Source organism: Eumetopias jubatus, unplaced genomic scaffold (assembly GCF_037043125.1).
Source record: "Eumetopias jubatus isolate StellerSeaLion01/CBP00866 unplaced genomic scaffold, mEumJub1_p1.0 scaffold_1, whole genome shotgun sequence".
Lineage (NCBI taxonomy): Eukaryota > Metazoa > Chordata > Mammalia > Carnivora > Otariidae > Eumetopias > Eumetopias jubatus.
In genome coordinates this window covers 213631522-213654012 of record NW_028274807.1, presented here as the reverse complement: position 1 = coordinate 213654012, position 22491 = coordinate 213631522, and the positions used below count along the sequence as shown (strand labels likewise).

The 22491-nt window shown below is 41.4% G+C and overlaps 1 protein-coding gene across 1 annotated transcript in view; it reads left to right on the top strand.

Moving 5' to 3' along the window:
- Window positions 1-22491, top strand: part of ADGRE1 (adhesion G protein-coupled receptor E1) — a 74013-nt gene that overhangs the window by 27533 nt on the left and 23989 nt on the right. The window contains exons 6-9 of the mRNA XM_028126209.2: window positions 15518-15658; window positions 15744-15881; window positions 17031-17119; window positions 18671-18754. Coding sequence (XP_027982010.1) covers window positions 15518-15658; window positions 15744-15881; window positions 17031-17119; window positions 18671-18754 — 452 coding nt within the window. The remainder of the gene's footprint in view (window positions 1-15517; window positions 15659-15743; window positions 15882-17030; window positions 17120-18670; window positions 18755-22491) is intronic.

Here is a 22491-nt window from a genome sequence, read left to right as displayed (position 1 = left end):
CTGGATATAGTGTTCTCAGCTGCATATTTTTCTCGTTTAGTGCTCTGAAGATATAATGCCAGTCCTTTCTGGCCTGCCAGGTCTCTGTGGATAGGTCTGTTGCCAATCTAATGTTTCTACCATTATAGGTTACATATCTCCTCTCCCGAGCTGCTTTCAAGATTTTCTCTTTGTCTCTGAGACTCGTAAGTTTTACTATTAGATGTCGGGGTGTTGACCTATTTTTATTGATTTTGAGAGGGGTTCTCTGTGCCTCCTTGATTTTGATGCCTGTTCCCTTCCCCACATTAGGGACGTTCTCTGCTATTATTTGCTCCAATATACCTTCTGCCCCTCTCTCTCTTTCTTCTTTTTCTGGGATCCCAATTATTCTAATGTTGTTTTGTCTTATCGTATCTCTTATTTCTCAAATTCTGGCCTCGTGATCCAGTAGTTGTTTATCTCTCTTTTCCTCAGCTTCTTTATTTTCCATCATTCGGTCTTCTATATCACTAATTCTCTCTTCTGCATCATTTATCCTAGCAGTTAGTGCCCCCATTTTTTATTGCACCTCATTAATAGCCTTTTTGATTTCGACTTGGTTAGATTTTAGTTCTTTTATTTCTCCAGAAAGGGTTTCTCTAATAACCTCCATGCTTTTTTCAAGCCCAGCTAGTATCTTTAAAATCATCATTCTGAACTCTAGCTCCGACATTGTACTAATGTCTGTATTGAGTAGTTGCCTGGCAGATGGTACTACCTCTTGTTCTTTTTGTTGAGGTGATTTTTCCATCTTGTCATTTTGTCCAGAGGAGAATAGAAGAATGATAGAACAAAATGCTAACAGGTTAACATCATCCCCAGAAAATATACTGTAAATAAATCAGAAAAGACTTGAAAGCAGGGGAAAAGAAAGGAAAAGAAAGAGAAAAAAAAGAAAAAGATAAAAACAAACAAAAACAGAACAAAACAAAAAAAACAGAATATGATCGAATATGATTAGGCTGGTGCATAGATCAGTGCCACACAGTAGGTTTTGGGTGTATTTTGGTTTGTTAGAAGAAAGTGCCTCCTAAAATTTTAAAGAAAGAAAGACATATATGTACAAAATAAGGGTTGATACGATGAAGGGATGGTATATGAGTGTAAAGATGAAAATTATAAAAAATTTTAAAAAAGGAATTGGTAAGGTGTTTGAAAAAAGAAGGAAGAGGATTAAAAAGAAAGAAAGAAGGAATGAAAAAAAAAAAAGAGGAGAGAATTTGATCAGGCAGGAGACTAGAATAAAGCCATACACTAGTGATTTAGGGTATATTGTGATATGTTAGAAGAAACTGTATCTCAAAATTTTAAAGAGAGAACAACTTATATATATTTGCCAACAATAAGGGTAACTACTATGAAGGGATAGAATATGACTCTAAAAATGAAATAGAAATGTTTTTTTAAAAAAGGGATAGATAAGATGTTGGTTGAAAAAGGGAAAAAGAAAAATTAAAAAAAACATTTCAAAAAAAATTAACTTTGAAAGACTAATGAATCATGGTAAAAAAAAAAGCCATGAATTCTATGTGCAGTATTCCCCTAGCGCTGGAGTTCTCCCGTTCTCATTGATCGGTAAACTTGGTCTTGGCTGGCTGTTCTTGCTGACCTTCTGGGGGAGGGGCCTGTTGCCGTGGTTCCCAAATGTCTTTGTCAGAGGCGGAATTGCCCCACCCTTGCCTGGTCCAGGGTAAGGAATCTGCTCGGGTTTGCTCTCAGGAGCTTTTGTTCCCTGCAAGCTTTCCGTACAGCTTTGGAGGACGAGACTGAAAATGGCGTCCTCCCCATCTCTGCCTGGGAGGAGCCGAGAACTCGGGGCCTCGCTCCTCAGTGCACCCCGGGAGAAAAGCAGTCAATCACTCCCGTCTCCCCAGTCTCTGGCCGCACTCCATGTTCACCTGGCCTGTGACTGAGCATTTCTATCTCTGGCACCCGACTCAGTGTGGGGTCTCCAAATCCAGCAGGTCCCTGCAGTGCCCTCCCACGCCGCTCCTCCCGGGATAGGAAGGGGAGTCTCCCCCGATCTGCCGCTTGTTGGGTCCCTGCTGGAGGAGCAGTGGCCCGACTGGGCCGCGGGTCACAGTTTACGGCCACCCCGAGCTGAGAACCTGTGCATCGGCTCCGTCTCTGCAGCCAGCTTCCCTGCTCTGATACCCGGGAGCTCTGCCGCACTCAGGCTCCCCCATTCTTTCTGTGACCCTGAGGGTACTGAGACCACTCTGTCCCGCGAGGGTTCCACCCCCCACTTAGCCACTGGAGCGACGTCCCTCAGCGGAGCCGACTTCTAAAAGTTCCGATTTTGTGCTCCGCGGCTCTATCACTTGCCAGAAGTGGCTGTCGGAGGCCCCCTCCTCCACCATCTATCCTCCCAAATATCACCTCAGATTCACTTCTCTGTACATCCTACCTTCCAGAAAGTGGTCGCTTTTCTGTTCAGAGAGTTGTTGCTATTCTTTTCTTCGATCTCCTGTTGAGTTCGTAGGTGTTCAGAATGGTTTGATCCCTATTCAGCTGAATTCCTGAGACCAGACGAAATCCAGGTCTCCTACTCCTCCGCCATCTTGCTCCGCCTGTAATTCTCCTTTTTGATGAGGTCTTTGGCTGGTTTTGGGATCAAGATAATGGTGGCCTCATAAAACGAGTTTGGAAGTTTTTCTTCCATTTCTACTTTTGGAACAGTTTCGGAAGAATAGGTATTAATTCTTCTTGAAATGTTTGGTAGAATTCCCCTAGGAAGCCATCTGGCCCTGGGCTTTTGTTTATTGGGAGATTTTCGATGACTGCTTCAGTTTCCTTAGTGGCTATAGGTCTGTTCAGGTTTTCTATTTCTTCCTGGTTCAGTTTTGGTAGTTGATACATCACTAGGAATGCACCCATTTCTTCCAGATTATCTAATTTGCTGGCATAGAGTTGCTCATAATATGTTCTTATAATTGTTTGTATTTCTTTGGTGTTGGTTGCAATCTCTCCTTTTTCATTCATGATTTTGTTGATTTGGGTCATTTCTCTTTTCTTTTGGATCAGTCTGGCCAGGGGTTTATCAATCTTGTTAATTCTTTCAAAGAACCAGCTCCTAGTTTCGTTGGTCTGTTCTACTGTTTTTTTAGTTTCTATTTCATTGATTTCTGCTCTGATCTTTATTATTTCTCTTCTCCTGCTGGGTTTAGGCTTTATTTGCTGTTCTTTCTCCAGCTCCTTTAGGTGTAGGGTTAGGTTGTGTATTTGAGACCTTTCTTGTTTCTTGAGAAAGGCTTGTATTGCTATATACTTTCCTCTTAGGACTGCTTTTGCTGCATCCCAAGGATTTTGAACAGTTGTGTTTTCGTTTTCATTTGTTTCCATGAAACAAATGTTTTTGTTTGTCCTGGAAGCTTTTTATCTCTCCTTCTATTTTCAATGCCAGCCTAGCTGGATATAGTATTCTTGGCTGCATATTTTTCTCATTTAGTGCACTGAATATATCATGCCAGTCCTTTCTTGCCTGTCAGGTCTCTGTGGATAGGTCTGTTGCTAATCTAATGTTTCTACCATGGTACATTACAGATCTTTTCTCCCGAGCTGCTTTCAAGATTTTCTCTTTGTCTCTGAGATTCATATGTTTTACTATTCGATGTTGGGGTGTTGACCTATTTTTCCTGATTTTGAGGGGGTTTCTTTGTGCCTCCTGGATTTTGATGCCTGTTTCCTTCCCCAAATTAAGGAAGTTCTCTGCTATAATTTGCTCCAATTATAGCCCCCCCCTTCTTCTTCTGGGATCCCAATTCTAATGTTGTTTCATCTTATGGTATTGCTTATCTCTCGAATTCTGGCCTCGTGATCCAGTAGTTGTTTATCTCTCTTTTTCTCAGCTTCTTTATTTTCCATCATTTGGTCTTCTATATCACTAATTCTCTCTTCTGCCTCGTTTATGCTAGCAGTTAGAGCCTCCATGTTTTATTGCACCTCATTAATAGCCATTTTGATTTCGACTTGGTTAGATTTTAGTTCTCTTATTTCTCCAGAAAGGGTTTCCCTAATATCTTCCATGCTTTTTTTTTTTTATTGTTATGTTAATCACCATATATTACATCATTAGTTTTTGGTGCAGTGTTCCATGATTCATTGTTTGTTCATAACACCCAGTGCTCCATGCAGAACGTGCCCTCCTCAATACCCATCACCAGGCTAACCCATCCCCCTACCCCCCTCCCCTCTAGAACCCTCAGTTTGTTTTTCAGAGTCCATCATCTCTCATGGTTCGTCTCCCCCTCTGACATACTCCCCTTTTCTTCCTCTCCTGTTATCTTCTTCTTTTTCTTTTTTCTTAAAATATGTTGCGTTATTTGTTTCCGAAGTACAGATCTGTGATTCAACAGTCTTGCACAATTCACAGCGCTCACCATAGCACATACCCTCCCCAATATCTATCACCCAGCCACCCCATCCCTCCCACCCCCAACCACTCCAGTAACACTCAGTTTCTTTCCTGAGATTAAGAATTCCTCATATCAGTGAGGTCATGTGATACATGTCTTTCTCTGATTGACTTATTTCACTCAGCATAACACCCTCCAGTTCCATCCACGTCGTTGCAAATGGCAAGATCTCATTCCTTTTGATGGCTGCATAATATTCCATTGTGTATATATACCACATCTTCTTTATCCATTCATCTGTCGATGGGCATCTTGGCTCTTTCCACAGTTTGGCTATGGTGGACATTGCTGCTATAAACATTGGGGTACACGTACCCCTTCGGGTCCCTACATTTGTATCTTTGTGGTAAATACCCAGTAGTGCAATTGCTGGATCGAACGGTAGCTCTAATTTCAACTGTTTGAGGAATCTCCATACTGTTTTCCAGAGGGGTTGCACCAGCTTGCATTCCCACCAACAGTGTAGGAGGGTTCCCCTTTCTCCACATCCCCGCCAACATCTGTCGTTCCCTGACTTGTTAATTTTAGCCAATCTGACGGGTGTGAGGTGGTATCTCATTGAGGTTTTGATTTGGATTTCCCTGATGCCAAGCGATGTTGAGCACTTTTTCATGTGCCTGTTGGCCATTTGGATGTCTTCTTTGGAGAAATGTCTGTTCATGTCTTCTGCCCATTTCTTGATTGGATTTTTTGTTCTTTGGGTGTTGAGTTTGATAAGTTCTTTATAGATTTTGGATACTAGCCCTTTATCTGATATGTCATTTGCGAATATTTTCTCCCATTCTGTCGGTTGTCTTTTGGTTTTGTGGACTGTTTCTTTTGCTGTGCAGAAGCTTTTTATCTTGATGAAATCCCAATAGTTCATTTTTGCCCTGGCTTCCCGTGCCTTTGGCGATGTTTCTAGGAAGAAGTTGCTGCGGCTAAGGTCAAAAAGGTTGCTACCTGTGTTCTCCTTTAGGATTTGGATGGACTCCTGTCTCACGTTTAGGTCTTTCAACCATTTGGAGTCTATTTTTGTGTGTGGTGTAAGGAAATGGTCCAGTTTCATTCTTCTGCATGTGGCTGTCCAATTTTCCCAACACCATTTGTTGAAGAGACTGTCTTTTTGCCATTGGACATTCTTTCCTGCTTTGTCAAAAATAAGTTGACCATAGAGTTGAGGGTCCATTTCTGGGCTCTCAATTCTGTTCCATTGATCTATGTGTCTGTTTTTGTGCCAGTACCATACTGTCTTGATGATGACAGCTTTGTAATAGAGCTGGAAGTCCGGAATTGTGATGCCGCCAGCTTTGCTTTTCTTTTTCAGTATTCCTCTGGCTATTCGGGGTCTCTTCTGGTTCCATACAAATTTTAGGATTATTTGTTCCATTTCTTTGAAAAAAGTGGATGGTATTTTGATGGGGATTGCATTGAATGTGTAGATTGCTCTAGGTAGCATTGACATCTTCACAATGTTGATTCTCCCAATCCATGAGCATGGAACGTTTTTCCATTTCTTTGTGTCTTCTTCAATTTCTTTCCTGAGTATTTTATAGTTTTCTGAGTACAGATCCTTTGCCTCTTTGGTTAGATTTATTCCTAGGTATCTAATGGTTTTGGGTGCAATTGTAAATGGGGTAGACTCCTTGATTTGTCTCTCTTCTGTCTTGTTGTTGGTGTATAGGAATGCCACTGATTTCTGTGCATTGATTTTATATCCCGCTACTTTACTGAATTCCTGTATGAGTTCTAGCAGTTTTGGGGTGGAGTCTTTTGGGTTTTCCACATACAGTATCATATCATCTGCAAAGAGTGAGAGTTTGACTTCCTCTTTGCCGATTTGGATGCCTTTGATTTCTTTTTGTTGTCTGATTGCTGTGGCTAGGACTTCTAATACTATGTTGAATAGCAGTGGTGAGAGTGGACATCCCTGCCGCGTTCCTGACCTTAGGGGAAAAGCTCTCAGCCTTTCCCCATTGAGAATGATATTCGCTGTAGGTTTTTCATAGATGGCTTTTATGATATTGAGGTATGTACCCTCTATCCCTATACTCTGAAGAGTTTTGATCAAGAAAGGATGTTGTACTTTGTCAAATGCTTTTTCTGCATCTATTGAGAGGATCATATGATTCTTGTTCTTTCTTTTGTTAATGTATTGTATCACGTTGATTGATTTGCGGATGTTGAACCAGCCTTGCAGCCCAGGAATAAATCCCACTTGGTCGTGGTGAATAATCCTTTTAATGTACTGTTGGATCCTATTGGCTAGTATTTTGGTGAGAATTTTTGCATCCATGTTCATCAAGGATATTGGTCTGTAATTCTCTTTTTTGATGGGGTCTTTGTCTGGTTTTGGGATCAAGGTAATGCTGGCCTCATAAAATGAGTTTGGAAGTTTCCCTTCCATTTCTATTTTTTGGAACAGTTTCAGGAGAATAGGTATTAATTCTTCTTGAAATGTCTGATAGAATTCCCCTGGGAAGCCATCTGGCCCTGGGCTTTTGTTTCTTGGGAGATTTTTGATGACTGTTTCAATTTCCTTAGTGGTTATAGGTTTGTTCAGGTTTTCTATTTCTTCCTGGTTCAATTTTGGTAGTTGATACATCTCTAGGAATGCACCCATTTCTTCCAGGTTATCTAATTTGTTGGCATAGAGTTGCTCATAATATGTTCTTATAATTGTTTGTATTTCTTTGGTGTTGCTTGTGATCTCTCCTCTTTCATTCATGATTTTGTTGATTTGGGTCATTTCTCTTTTCTTTTTGATCAGTCTGGCCAGGGGTTTATCAATCTTGTTAATTCTTTCAAAGAACCAGCTCCTAGTTTCATTGATCTGTTCTACTGTTCTTTTGGTTTCTAGTTCATTGATTTCTGCTCTGATCTTTATGATTTCTCTTCTCCTGCTGGGTTTAGGCTTTCTTTGCTGTTCTTTCTCCAGCTCCTTTAGGTGTAGGGTTAGGTTGTGTATTTGAGACCTTTCTTGTTTCTTGAGAAAGGCTTGTATTGCTATATACTTTCCTCTCAGGACTGCCTTTGCTGTATCCCAAAGATTTTGAACACTTGTGTTTTCATTTTCATTGGTTTCCATGAATTTTTTTAATTCTTCTTTAATTTCTTGGTTGACCCATTCATTCTTTAGTAGGATGCTCTTTAGCCTCCATGTATTTGAGTTCTTTCCGACTTTCCTCTTGTGGTTGAGTTCTAGTTTCAAAGCATTGTGGTCTGAAAATATGCAGGGAATGATCCCAATCTTTTGGTACCGATTGAGACCTGATTTGTGACCTAGGACGTGATCAATTCTGGAGAATGTTCCATGGGCACTAGAGAAGAATGTGTATTCCGTTGCTTTGGGATGGAATGTTCTGAATATGTCTGTGAAGTCCATTTGGTCCAGTGTGTCATTTAAAGTCTTTATTTCCTTGTTGATCTTTTGCTTAGATGATCTGTCCATTTCAGTCAGGGGGGTGTTAAAGTCCCCCACTATTATTGTATTGTTGTCAATGTGTTTCTTTGCTTTTGTTATTAATTGCCTTATATAATTGGCTGCTCCCATGTTCGGGGCATAGATATTTACAATTGTTAGATCTTCTTGTTGGATAGACCCTTTAAGTAGGATATAGTGTCCTTCCTCATCTCTTATTACAGTCTTTGTTTTAAAATCTAGTTTGTCTGATATAAGGATTGCCACCCCAGCTTTCTTTTGGTGTCCATTAGCATGGTAAATGGTTTTCCACCCCCTCACTTTCAATCTGGGGGTGTCTTTGGGTGTAAAATGAGTCTCTTGCAGACAGCATATGGATGGGTCTTGTTTTTTAATCCAATCTGATAGCCTGTGTCTTTTGATTGGGGCATTTAGCCCATTTACATTCAGGGTAACTATTGAAAGGTATGAATTTAGTGCCATTGTATTACCTGTAAGGTGACTGTTAACTGTCTGTTGTCTGTGTTCGTTTCTGCTCTTTGCTGTTTTTAGGTTCTCTCTTTGCTTAGAGGACCCCTCTCAATATTTCTTGGAGGGCTGGTTTCGTGTTTGCAAATTCCTTTAGTTTTTGTTTGTTCTGGAAGCTTTTTATCTCTCCTTCTATTTTCAATGATAGCCTAGCTGGATATAGTATTCTTGGCTGCATATTTTTCTCGTTTAGTGCTCTGAAGATATCTTGCCAGTCCTTTCTGGCCTGCCAGGTCTCTGTGGATAGGTCTGTTGCCAATCTAATGTTTCTACCATTGTAGGTTACATATCTCTTCTCCCGAGCTGCTTTCAGGATTTTCTCTTTGTCTCTGAGACTCGTAAGTTTTACTATTAGATGTCGGGGTGTTGACCTATTTTTATTGATTTTGAGAGGGGTTCTCTGTGCCTCCTGGATTTTAATGCCTGTTTCCTTCCTCACATTAGGGAAGTTCTCTGCTATAATTTGCTCCAATATACCTTCTGCCCCTCTCTCTCTCTCTTCTTCTTCTGGGATCCCAATTATTCTAATGTTGTTTCGTCTTATCGTATCACTTATCTCTCGAATTCTGCCCTCGTGATCCTGTAGTTGTTTCTCTCTCTTTTTCTCAGCCTCTTTATTTTCCATCATTTTGTCTTCTATATCGCTGATTCTCTCTTCTGCCTCATTTATCCTAGCATTTAGTGCCCCCATTTTTGATTGCACCTCATCAATAGCCTTTTTGATTTCAATTTGGTTAGATTTTAGTTCTTTTATTTCTCCAGAAAGGGTTTCTCTAATAAATTCCACGCTTTTTTCAAGCCCAGCTAGTATCTTTAAAGTCATGATTCTGAACTCTAGGTCCGACATCGTACTAATGTCCGTATTGAGTAGGTCCCTGGCTGACGGTACTACCTCTTGTTCTTTTTGCTGAGGTGATTTCTTTCGTCTTGTCATTTTGTCCAGAGGAGAATAGATGAATGAGAGAACAAAAGGCTAACAGGTTTACAACGTCCCCAGCAAATATACTGTATACAAATCAGAAAAGACCTGAAACCAGGGGAAAAGAAAGGGAAAGAAAGAAAAAAGAAAGAGAAAAAGAAAAAAAAAAGAAAAAAAAGATAAAAACAAAAACAAAACAATTCAGAAAAGGCAGAATATGATCAAATATGATCAGGCTAGTGCATAGATCAGTGCCACACACTAGATTTTGGGCGTATTTTGGTCTGTTAGAAAAAAGTGCCTCCTAAAATTTTAAAGGAAGAAAGACATATGTACAAAATAAGGGTTGATACAATGAAGGGATGGAAGATGACTGTAAAGATGAAAATTATAAAAGATTTTATAAAAGGACTTGGTAAGATAAGTTGTTTGAAAAAAGAAAGAAGATTTAAGGAAAAAAAAAAAAAAGGAAAAAGGGAGAGAATGTGATCAGGCAGGAGACTAGAACAAAGCCATACACTAGTGGTTTAGGGTATATTTTGATCTGTTAGAAGAAACTGTACCTCAAAATTTTAAAGAGAGAACAACTTATATATATATGCCAAAAACAAGGATAACTACTATGAAGGGATAAAATATGACTCTAAAAATGAAAAAAAATAAATAAATAAAAAATGTTTTTTTTTTAAAAAAAGGGATTTATAAGATGTTGGTTGAAAAAGGGAAAAAGAAAAATAAAAAAAAGTCAACAAAAATTAACTTTGATGAAATAATGAATCATGGTAAAAAAAAAAAAAAAAAAAAGAAGCCATGAATCTATGTGCAGTATTCCCCTAGCGCTGGAGTTCTCCTATTCTCCTTGATCGATCAACTTGGTCTTGGCTTGCTGGCTGTTTGTGCTGATCTTCTGGGGGAGGGGCCTGTTGCTGTGGTTTCCAAATGTCTTTGCCGGAGGCGGAATTGCCCCGCCCTTGTCGGTCCGGGCTAAGGAAGCTGCTCCAGTTTGCTCTCAGGAGCTTTTGTTCCCTGCAAGCTCTCGGTACAGCTTTGGAGGCCCAGGGCGAAAATGGCGGCCTCCCAGTCTCCGCCCGGAGGAGCCGAGAACTCGGGGCCCCACTCCTCAGTGCGCCCCCAGAGAAAAGCAGTCACTCCCGTGTCCCCGGTCTCCGGCCGCACTCCGTGCTCACCCGGCCTGTGATCGAGCGTTGCTATCTCTGGCACCCGACCCCGCTCGGAGTCTCCAAACCCAGCAGATCCCTGCAGTGCGTTCCCGCACCGCTCCTCCCCGGGAAGGAAGGGGAGTCTCCCCGGATCTGCTGCTTGTTGGGTCCCTGCTGGGGGAGCCGTGCTCCGACTGGGCCGCAGATCACAGTTTGTGGCAACCCCGAGCTGAGAGCCCGCGACTCTGCTCCGTCTCTGCAGCCGGCTTCCCTGCTCTGGTACCTGGGAGCTCTGCTGCACTCAGGCACCCCCGGTCTCTCTGTGACCCCAAGGGTCCTGAGACCACACTGTCCCGGGAGGATTCCACCCCCCGCTTAGCCACTGCAGCGACGTCCCTCCGCCGAGCCAACTTTTAAAAGGTCCGATTTTGGGCTCCGCGGCTCTAGCACTTGCCAGAAGCGGCCGGCGGAGGCCCCTCCCCCGCCGTCTATCCTCCCGAATATCGCCTCGGATTCACTTCTCCGCACGCCCTACCTTCCAGTAAGTGGTCGCTTCTCTGTTCAGAGAGTTGTTGCTACTCTCCTGTTCGATCTCCTGTTGAGTTCGTAGGTGTTCAGAATGGTTTGATCCCTATTCAGCTGAATTCCTGAGACCAGACAAAATCTAGGTCTCCTACTCCTCCGCCATCTTGCTCCGCCCCCCTCTTCCATGCTTTTTTGAAGCCCAGCTAGTATCTTTAAAATCATCATTCTGAACTCTAGTTCTTTTTTTTTTACAGTCATTTTTTTAAATTTTTTATTGTTATGTTAATCACCATATATTACATCATTTGTTTTGGTGTAGTGTTCCATGATTCATTGTTTGTTCATAACACCCAGTGCTCCATGCAGAATGTGCCCTCTTTAATACCCATCACCAGGCTAACCCATCCCCCTACCCTCCTCCCCTCTAGAAACCTCAGTTTGTTTTTCAGAGTCCATCATCTCTCATGGTTCGTCTCCCCCTCTGACTTACTCCCCTTCATTCTTCCTCTCCTGCTATCTTCTTCTTTTTCTTTTTTCTTAACATATGTTGCGTTATTTGTTTCAGAAGTACAGATCTGTGATTCAACAGTCTTGCACAATTCACAGCGCTCACCGTAGCACATACCCTCCCCAATGTCTATCACCCAGCCACCCCATCCCTCCCACCCCCCACCACTCCAGCAATCCTCAGTTTGTTCCTGAGATTAAGAATTCCTCATATCAGTGAAGTCATATGATACATGTCTTTCTCGGATTGACTTCTTTCACTAAGCATAACACCCTCCAGTTCCAACCACGTCGTTGGAAATGGCAAGATCTCATTCCTTTTGATGGCTGCATAATATTCCATTGTGTATATATACCACCGCTTCTTTATCCATTCATCTGTCGATGGACATCTTGGCTCTTTCCACAGTTTGGCTATTGTGGACATTGCTGCTATAAACATTAGGGTGCACATACCCCTTCGGATCCCTACATTCGTATCTTTGGGGTAAATACCCAGAAGTGCAATTGCTGGATCGTATGGTAGCTCTAATTTCAACTGTTTGAGGAACCTCCATACTGTTTTCCAGAGGGGTTGCACCAGCTTGCATTCCCACCAACAGTGTAGGAGGGTTCCCCTTTCTCCACATCCCCGCCAACATCTGTCGTTCCCTGACTTGTTAATTTTAGCCATTCTGACTGGTGTGAGGTGGTATCTCATTGAGGTTTTGATTTGGATTTCCCTGATGCTGAGCGATGTTGAGCACTTTTTCATGTGCCTATTGGCCATTTGGATGTCTTCTTTGGAAAAATGTCTGTTCATGTCTTCTGCCCATTTCTTGATTGGATTATTTGTTCTTTGGGTGTTGAGTTTGAGAAGTTCTTTATAGATTTTGGATACTAGCCCTTTATCTGATATGTCATTTGCAAATATTTTCTCCCATTCTGTCGGTTGTCTTTTGGTTTTGTGGACTGTTTCTGAACTCTAGTTCTGATATCTTACTAATGTCCATATTGATTAGGTCCCTGGCAGTCAGTACTGCTTCTTGTTCTTTTTGTTGAGGTGATTTTTTCTGTCTTGTCATTTTGTCCAGAGAAGAATAGGTATATGAGAGAGCAAAATGCTAACAGGGTAACAACAGTCCCAGAAAATATACACTGAACAAATCAGAAAAGACCTGAAACTGGGAGAAAAGAAAGGGAAAGAAATAAAAAAGAAAAAAGAAATGAAAAAGATAACAAATAAACAAAAACATACAAAAAAATATGATCGAATATGATCAGGCTGGTGCATAGATCAGTGCCACACACTAGATTTTTGGCGTATTTTGGTCTATTAGAAGAAAGTGCCTCCCAAAATTTTAAAGACAGAAAAACTTATGTATGTACAGAAAATAAGGGTTAATACAATGAAGGGATGGAATATATCTGTAAAGATGAAAATTATAAAAGATTGTATAAAAGATACTGATAAGATAAGAAGTTGGTTGAAAAAAGAGAGAAGAGGATTTAAAGAAAAAGGGGGGGAGAGAATATGATCAGGCAGGAGACTAGAACAAAGCCATATACTAGAGATTTAAGGTATATTTTGATCTGTTAGAAGAAACTGGGTCCAAAATTTTAAAGAGAGAACAATCTATATATCTATCTATCATCTATCTATCTATCTATCTATACCAAAAATAAGGTTAACTACTATGAAGGGATAGAATATGCCTCTAAAAATGAAAAATAAAAAAGATCTTTTAAAAAAGGGATTGATAAGATGTTGGTTGAAACAGGAAAAAGAAAAATTCAAAAAAAAGTTTAAAAAAGTTAACTTTGAAAGACTAAAGAACCATGGGAAAAAAGCCATGAATTCTATGTGCAGCATTCCCCTAGCGCTGGAGTTCTGCCATTCTCATTGATCGGTAAACTTGGTCTTGGCTGGCTGTTCTTGCTGATCTTCCGGTGGAGGGGCCTGTTGCCGTGGTTCCCAAATGTCTTTTCCAGAGGCGCAATTGCCCCGCCTTGCTGGGGTTCGGGCTAAGTAATCTGCTTGGGTTTGCTCTCAGAAGCTTTTGTTCCCTGCAAGCTTTCCATACAAATTTGGAGGATGAGAGTGAAAATGGCGGCCTCCTAATCTCCGCGCTGCAGGAGCTGAGAGCTCAGGGCCCCACTCCTCAGTGAGCTCCCAGAGAAAAGCAATTAATCACTCCCATCTCCCTGGTCTCTGGCCGAACTCCATGCTCACCTGGCTGTGACCGAGTGTTTCCTTTTTTATTGACCGAGCATTTCTATCTCTTGCACATGACCCCGTGTGGAGTCTCCAAACCCAGCAGATCCCTGTGGTAAGCTCCCACGCTGCTTCTCCTGGGGGAGGAAGGGGAGTATCCCCAGATCTGCTGCTTATTGGGTCCCTGCTGGAAGAGCAGTGGCCCGACTGTGCCCCGGATCATGGTTTATGGCAACCCCGGGCTGAGAGTCCACTCCTCGGCTCCGTCTCTGCAGCAGGCTTCCCTGCTCCGATACCTGGGAGCTCTGTTGCACTCAGGCACCTCTGGTCTTTCTGTGACACCAAGGATCCTCAGACCACACTGTCCCCACGAGGGTCCACCCCCCCCTTGCCCCTGGAGCGACGTCCCTCAGTGGAGCCCACCTCTAAAAGTTCCAATTTTGTGCTCTGTGGCTTTATCACTTGCCAGAAGCGGCCAACAGAGCCACCCTCCCCCGCTATCTATCCTCCCGGATATCACCTCGGATTCACTTCTCCACACGTCCTACCTTCCAGAAAGTGGTCGCTTTTCTGTTCAGAGATTTGTTGCTATTCTTAACCAACTGAGTCACCCAGGCGCCCTGATTTGTTGCTATTCTTTTCTTCGATCTCCTGTTGAGTTCATAGGTGTTTAGAATAGTTTGATCCCTATCCAGCTGAATTCCTGGGACCAAATGAAACTTAGGTCTCCTACTCCGCCGCCATCTTGCTTAGGTCCCTTCTGTGCTATTTCTGACGAGAGTTCACCTTGTGGATGCTTAAATATGTCTGTAAGTGGGAAGCTCACTATTAAAAGAAGGGCACCCTTTGTTTAGAGATGTTTTCTATGATACCAAGAGGAAAACCACTTACCTGTACCTTCCAGCTGTGGGTCATTCTCCTTTGAGATTTCCAAATTAGTCTACATTCATATCCCAAGGACTTCTCCTAATGCTCCATGGTAATGCACAGTGCAACACACTGTATACTTGCATAGGCCTCTAATGGATGTTGCCTGTTTATTCCTCCTGTTTTGTGAATTGACAGAGGAATATGAAAACTTTTGCCCCTATCTCTCTCCTGATTATTTTTTCCCCCAGGACATTCTATTCCATATATCCTCTATGGCTCAGAAACCTCCAGATGGAGAGGTAACTCCATAGTGCCACAGTGACCTGGCATCCCCCTGTATTAGTAGGCCAGGCTTCCTCGACTCTGGTGCTATTGACATTTTGGGCTAGATAGTTCTTTGTGGTGGTGGGCTGTCCTGGGGACTGTAGGATGTTTGACAGTATCTGTGGCTTCTACCCACTAGATCACCCCCTACCCCCAGCCCAGGCATGACAACCAAAGATGTCTCTAGACATTGCTCAATGTCCCCTGGCAGGGGGTAGAGGGGGCACACTGCCCTCAGTTGAGAATCACTAGCTTAACGCTAATAGAAATTTCTTACTCTCATTACCATCCAATATAGACATACCTGGCCAATGGGCAGCTTTTCTCCACATGGTGATATAGGGATCCATTTCCTTGTATCTGTTGGTTCTCATATCCCTTATGCTTTGGAATCCCTGATTCAGCCAGTGGTGGGGAAAGAGAGAGAAGGCACACCCACTTGGCAAACACCTTGGCCCAGAAGAGACAGATGTCGTACCTGCTCACATTCTATAAGTGAAAATTAGTCACATGGTCCCACCTACATGCAGAGGGTCTGGGAAATGTTGTCCCTGCTTGGGCTACCCCTTTTTAGGGATAACTCTATGCATTGGAAGCATGACTTTTGTAGGATTGCTAGCCAACTTTGCCTCATGCCCATTCTCTACCCTATAGATATTGATGAGTGCCTTCACATGTGCCCTTCCAATGCAACATGCACCAACACTCCTGGGAGCTACTTTTGCACCTGCTCTCCTGGCTTTGTACCAAGCAATGGACAGCCAAGCTTCACAGACCAAGAAGTCGAATGTAGAGGTGAGAAGAGAGTTTGCTGAACATCCCTGGAAAGAAGTATCTCCTGGTTCTCCTGCGTTGTTTGATATTCTCAAGTTCTTTGCAGATATTGATGAGTGTTCCCAAGATCCATCACCTTGTGGCCCCAATTCTGTCTGCACCAATGCCCTGGGCTCCTACAGCTGTAGCTGCCTTGGAGGCTTTCAACCCAATCCAGAAGGCTCCTTGAACTTCAGCTGCAAAAGTAATCATTTCTTTGTGTCTCTGGGCAATGGAATCTGTGTCTTGGTTTGGTTGTGAAATCTTCAATCTACTCAAACTCAGGATCTTCCTCTTAACTTTACCTCATCTACAATTCTCTCTTTTCTAATGTATTCATTCACTCATTGATTAATTCACTCATTCAATTAATTATTCTTGGAACATCTATTAGTCAAACAGGCCCCTGCACTAGGCAGTGATGATTCAATCCTGGATGTGATGGACATGATATTTGCCTTCATGTAGTTCATGGTCTAGGAAGGGAAGTAGAAAGCACATACATAATTATTTAATAAGCACAATGAGTGTGACTCCTGAAAAATCATAATGTGCTTCAGAGTGAGTAATGAGATATTTAATATACTCTGGGCAAGTGACATTTAAGTTGAAGCTTGAAGGAAGAGTAGGAATTATCCACATGAAGAGTGGAGATCTCAGTGTGCTGGGTTGTGGCATGTGCAAAGGCCCTAAGGCTAACACAGAGTGAGAACCAGGGGAAATGGCAGCAGGTGCACCTGAGGACATGGGCAGAGGTCAGATCTTGCAGGAAATGGTGAGCCATGTGAGGAATTTTGGAGATGGTTTTTTATCCCCCCAAGAACAATAGGGAACTGTGAAAGGTTTAAATTTTTTAAAATTGTGGATACTTGGTACATTAAAAATAGAGGTAGCTTATATGGAGGCAATGAAGTATAATAATAAAATGAGTATGCCTGAGGCCCCTCACCAACATGAGAACTAAAATATCATCAATGCCCTTGTGTTTCCTGCATGTTCATTCCCCATTAGATCTCTCTTAGTCCTCCCCAGAGGGGACTACTGGGAACTTTGTGTTAATAATTCCCCTACTTAAAAAAATGCCCCCTATGTATGTATCCCTAAACAATACTCCACTTAGTTTTGTTTGCTTTGGAGCATTATAAAAATGGTATCATGCTCTGGATAGTCTTTTCTGACCAGATCTTTTCACTCAGTCTCCTGCTTCTCAAAGTCCCTGATGTTTCAGTGTGTAGCTATCATATAATCTGGTAATGGATGGATTTGAAGCAGGGGATAATAAAATCAGATTTGTCTTTCAGTCATAGTTTGCTGTGGTTGAACTTTAATTTGGTTGCTTTTGTTTCCTTCCTAGGGATTCCCTTTAAGTGTAAAGAAGATGTGATACCCAACAATGAGTGGGTCCAGCTCTGCCAAGTGGGAGGAGCAGTGGAGCCTGAACATGTAAGTATTTTTAAGGTTCCTAGCTCTTGAGTTTCCTAGAAGAACTTCTAGAAGTTCCTAGAAGGTTCCTAGAAACCACTCAGGTAGGATGTCATTTTGCAGGTTTAACAAAGGCCAAAATAATGGTGACCTAAATTATATACCAGTTTATTTCTCTCCTTGTAAACATCTGAGTGTCAGCTGTGGAGAGTTGATATGATGGCTCTGTAAGTGCTCTGCCAGCATCAACACAAGCCTCCCACGTTGTGGTCCAAGATGGCTGCTCCAGCTCCTGCCATCACGTCTGCATTTCACCTGGTAGGAAATGGGGAGGGGGAAGTGAAAGGCATAGTTCTTCTCTAAACTCTGTTAAGAGTTTAACCCAGTATCACTTCTGTTTCCTGGCTTCAAGGAAAGCTGAGAAGGGAGGACATTTGTCTATTTAAAACTTGGGAATTCTTTCATGAACAGAGGAAAGGATGTTGGAGTCTAATTACCAGTGAGGGTGCTGGTGCTGTATCTGTGTGATGTGGGAGGGGTGATGCATAGCCCCTGGACCAGGCAAAGAGGAATTTGGATGTCCTGATTCTCTAATGAAGTTGTTCCAGCGACTAGAGCTTCCATGAGCATCTTCAGGAACTGATGTCACAATTTTCAATAGGAGCTTATAAATTAGCTTGGGAATTCCCATGCAATTTGGACCACTGCTGCTGTTGTTGTTGTTGTTGTTTTTTAAATTGTGGTGATTTACGAAAACAATGAATCATGGATCACTACATCAAAACTAATGATGTATTGTACGGTGACTAACATAACTTAATAAAATTAAATTAAATTAAAAAAATAAAAATTGTGGTGAGATACACCTAAAACTTCACCATTCTAACACTTTATTTTTTATTTAAAAAAAACTTTTGATGTTCAGTTAGCCAGCATATAGTACATCATAAGTTTTTGTTGCTGTGGTATTTAGTATACTCACCATGGTGTGCAACCATCACTTCTAGCCCTCAAACATTTTCATCCCCTCAAAAGAAACTGTATCCCCAACAACATTGCCCTCCAGTTCCCCCTGCCTCTGGCCCTTGGTAAACACTGATCTTCTCCCTGTGTCCATCAGTTGGTCTATTCTGCATATTTCATATAACTGTAATCATAGAGTACATGGTTTGTGTGTGTGTGTGTGTGTGTGTGTGGCTTCTCTCACGGAGCATGATGTTTTCAAGGTTCACCCACATTGTAGCAGGTGCCAATGCTTTACTCCTTTTGGTGGCTAAATAATATTCGATTTGGACCACTGAATTTTTTTTTCGCACATTCCCCCATCTTTGACCCCACTAAGTAGTTTTGCTGTTTCTTTGTATTTGCTTCTTTTATTCATTGAAGAGAAAGGTGTTGTGACTCCAAGTCTGCTCAAATGGTGAGTTTCTATTTTCCTGAGAATTCTAGAGCCTCCTGACACCTTAGCTGTTTAGGATCACTCTTGTGGTAGACTGGATGGCCAATGTGTACTTTACATGCTGGGGGATCGACCAATCAGTGTTTCACTCATGCTCTTCCTCTGGGGCACAGGGTTCCTTCTGCACACTAATGAATGCCACCTTCAGTGTTCTGGACAATGCCTGTGGAAACAGAACTGCCATGGTTTCTCTGAAGGTAACAACAAAGTCTTTGTAACTGGGTTTCAAGCTTTGAACATCTTGGGGGGACACTTTGGGTACAGAAAGTCCTCTTATTATTAATGGGTTGAGTTAGCATTTAATTTATTACAGCTGCAAGTTTTTAAAATTTAACATTCAGTAAAATTGCCCTTCTCTGTCCAGTTTTATGAGTTTTATTACCTAAGTAGATTTGTGTAACCACCACCACAATCAGAATATAGAGCCGTTCCTTTTCCTTCCCCAACTCTCCCTTGGGCTTCCCCTTTATCGTCAGATGCTCCCTCCACCACCAGACCCAGTAAATCTCTGTCATTAGAGTCTTGTCTTTTCAAGAATATTATATAAATGGAATCACACAGGATGTGGCTTCTTTCTTTCTTTCTTTCTTTCTTTCTTTCTTTCTTTCTTTCTTTCTGTCTGTCTTTCTGTCTTTCTTTCTTTCTTTCTTTCTTTCCTCTTTCTCTCTTTCTCTCTTTTTCTCTCTTTCTCTTTCTTTTTTAAGATTTTTATTTATTTATTTATGGGGGGGAGAGAGAGAGAGCATGAGTGGGGGTGGGGGGAGAGGCAGAGGGAGAAGCAGGCTCCCAGCTGATCAGGGAGCCCCGGGTGGGGCTGAGTCATGGCCTGAGCTGAAGGCAGACGCTTAATCAACTGAGCCACCCAGGCGCCCCCAGGATGTGGCTTCTTTCACTCAGCATAATGCCTTTGAGATTCATCAAGGTTGTGATCAATAGTCCCAATTCTTATTTTTTTATAACTGTTAGTGACATTGTCTACATTCACAACATTGTGTAAACATCACCACCACCACCACCATCCCCCCAAAAGGAAACTTGGACCCACGAAGCAGCTGTTCCTCATCCCTCCCTCCCCTAGCCCCTGGCAACCACTAATCTGCTTTCTGTCTTTTTAGGCGTACCTGTTCTGGGTATGTTATGAAAAAGGAGTCCTACAAAATGTGGTGTCTGGCTTTTTACTGGGAGTGTAATATTTTTGTGACTGGCTTCTTACTCGGAGTGTAATATTTTTAAGGTTCATGCACATTAAAGCACAGGTGGGCGCTTCATCCCTTTTAATGGCTGAGTAGTACCCCACTTTATGGATGTACCACAGTTTATCCATTCATTTGGGAAGGACATCTGAGTTGCTTCCACGTGATCAACATCTCCCTCTTACCCTGACCCCCACCTCAGCTTTGGGCGTTAATCAGTAGAGCTGCTGTAAACATTCGCATACAGTTTGTATATCTGTGTGTCGGTCTGGGTGTGTGTGTGTGTCCCTGATTTTTCATTTCTCCAGGGTAAATACCTAGAGATGAGATTACTCAGCCATTACAATGGTAGATTTGAAAACCTAGTTCTTCTTAAGATTTTAAGTCGAACTTACAGTTGTTGTTAGTTTATTAATAAATTTGGTTGGTTTTGTACCAAAATAAGAATAATGCTTTCATTTGTAATTTGATTTAAAATTAATTTATTGGTAAAACATATTTATTCATTAAGTGTACATTCACTCCTAGGGTTTTCAGATTAAATTTCCATAAATGAACCAATTTTACAAATTTAGTTAGATTCCCTCATTTTATACGAATATTCTTATTTCCCTCCAAATTTCAAATACCTAATGAGGAAGATTTACAAACCTAAAAGGCAAAGTCATTGTGCATTCAAGGGATTCATAAATCCAATCAATCAAATGTGTAAATGTAATAATTCAGATTTTTTTAAATATTCAAAACCATTATCAACAGCTGTGTTCTCTTACAGTGTTCATACTAAATACACGTTTATCACACATCTAATTGCTTTTGGCAGTGAAATCACATGGTTAATCAGTTAGCTTCTCTAATGTGTTGAATTGTTCCAAACCCTTTCAACAACTACTTTCCAGATTATACCAAAGATCACAAAACTTTCTAAATCGAACACAAAAGTGTTAACACTATGGGGTCTTAGTTTGCCTACCAATGTTTAACCTCCCCAAGGGAATAAAATAGCATTCCCAGCTAAGAATACATTTCACATTTCAAAGGGAGTTTTAATGAGGTTTCCTCAGCCATGGAATTGAGGACAAGATTTTTGCAGGACGATTCTACCTGAGATTTTTCTGTGTGTTGAGGAAAGACCCCACACTCATGCCAATGCAGGGCTCCATCTCAAGACCTTGAGATCATGATCTGAGCCAAAACCAAGAGTTGGATCCTTAACTGACTGAGCCACCCAGATGCCCCTCTTTTCATGTTTTTACTGTCCAGTTTGGATAGATAGAAATTGGTATTCCTACTAGGATTTCAGTTAATTTCCTTCCTCAACTGACTGGAGTCAATTAATTTCTTCCTTGTATTTATTAGGTTGTGAATCTTTCTCATATTTTTTTTTTTTTGGTTGGGGTCAGAGTCACATTGAAGAAGTCAATTTATTGATGATCAATAAAGGGAATCATATCAACATTAATATTATTATTGCTATTCTTTCCTAACTCTATTCCTCAGACATAATCAATGTTAATATTTGGATGTATATCTTTCCATACCCTTTCACATTGTGAATCATGTGCACATGCACAGACACACACACACATACACACACACACACACACACATACACACACTGAAGCCATTTAGTGAACACCTGCTAGAAGGATTCAGCCTCTGATACCAGCCTGCCAAGGTTCAAATCTTGGTTCTGCCACCTCCTAGATGTGTATCCTCTTTCCCCATGCAAAAATGGACACAATAGTCTTTACTTCACAGATATCATCCTAAAATTAACATATGTAAGACACTTAATACCTGGCTCATAATAAGTATTGATTATTTTTATGTCTATGTGCCAGAAATATTAATAAGTATAAACATTTTAATGAAAGTACTTGTTTTTTTAAGTGAAATGAGATACTATATACATGTTACCCTGTAATTTGCTTTACTTAATAGCTCATGGACATTTTTGCTTGTTAATATGTCTATATATATATACTACACCATTCTTTTATTAATAGCTGCATACTATCCCATGATTTGATTCCATCATCATTTATTTAGCCAATCTGTTGGACATTTGGACTTTCTGACTTCTTGCTATCAAAAGCCATACTGAAATAAACATCACTGGACAAGATCCTTGCACACTTTTTAAGCATTTCTGGAAGGATTAATTCCAGGAGGGGAAATCGCTGGGTTGGAACTATGTGCAGGTAATGTTATTCCAGGTGCTGATTTTGTGTGTGTGTGTGTGTGTGTGTGTGTGTGTCATTTATTTATTTATTTATTTTAAAATTTTTATTGTTATGTTAATCAGCATACATTACATCATTAGTTTTTGATGTAGTGTTCTATCATTCATTGTTTGTGCATAACACTCAGTGCTCTACGCAGAATGTGCCCTCTTTAATACCCATCACCAGGCTAACCCATCCCCCCACACCCCTCCCCTCTAGAACCCTCACTTTGTTTTTCAGAGTCCATCATCTCTCATGGTTCGTCTCCCCCTCTGACTTACTCGCCTTCATTCTTCCCCTTCTGCTATCTTCTTCTTTTTCTTTTTTCTTAACATATGTTGCATTATTTGTTTCAGAAGTACAGATCTGTGATTCAACAGTCTTGTACAATTCACAGCGGTCACCATAGCACATACCTTCCCCAATGTCTATCACCCAGCCACCCCATCCCTCCCACCCCCCACCACTCCAGCAATACTCAGTTTGTTTCCTGAGATTAAGAATTCCTCATAT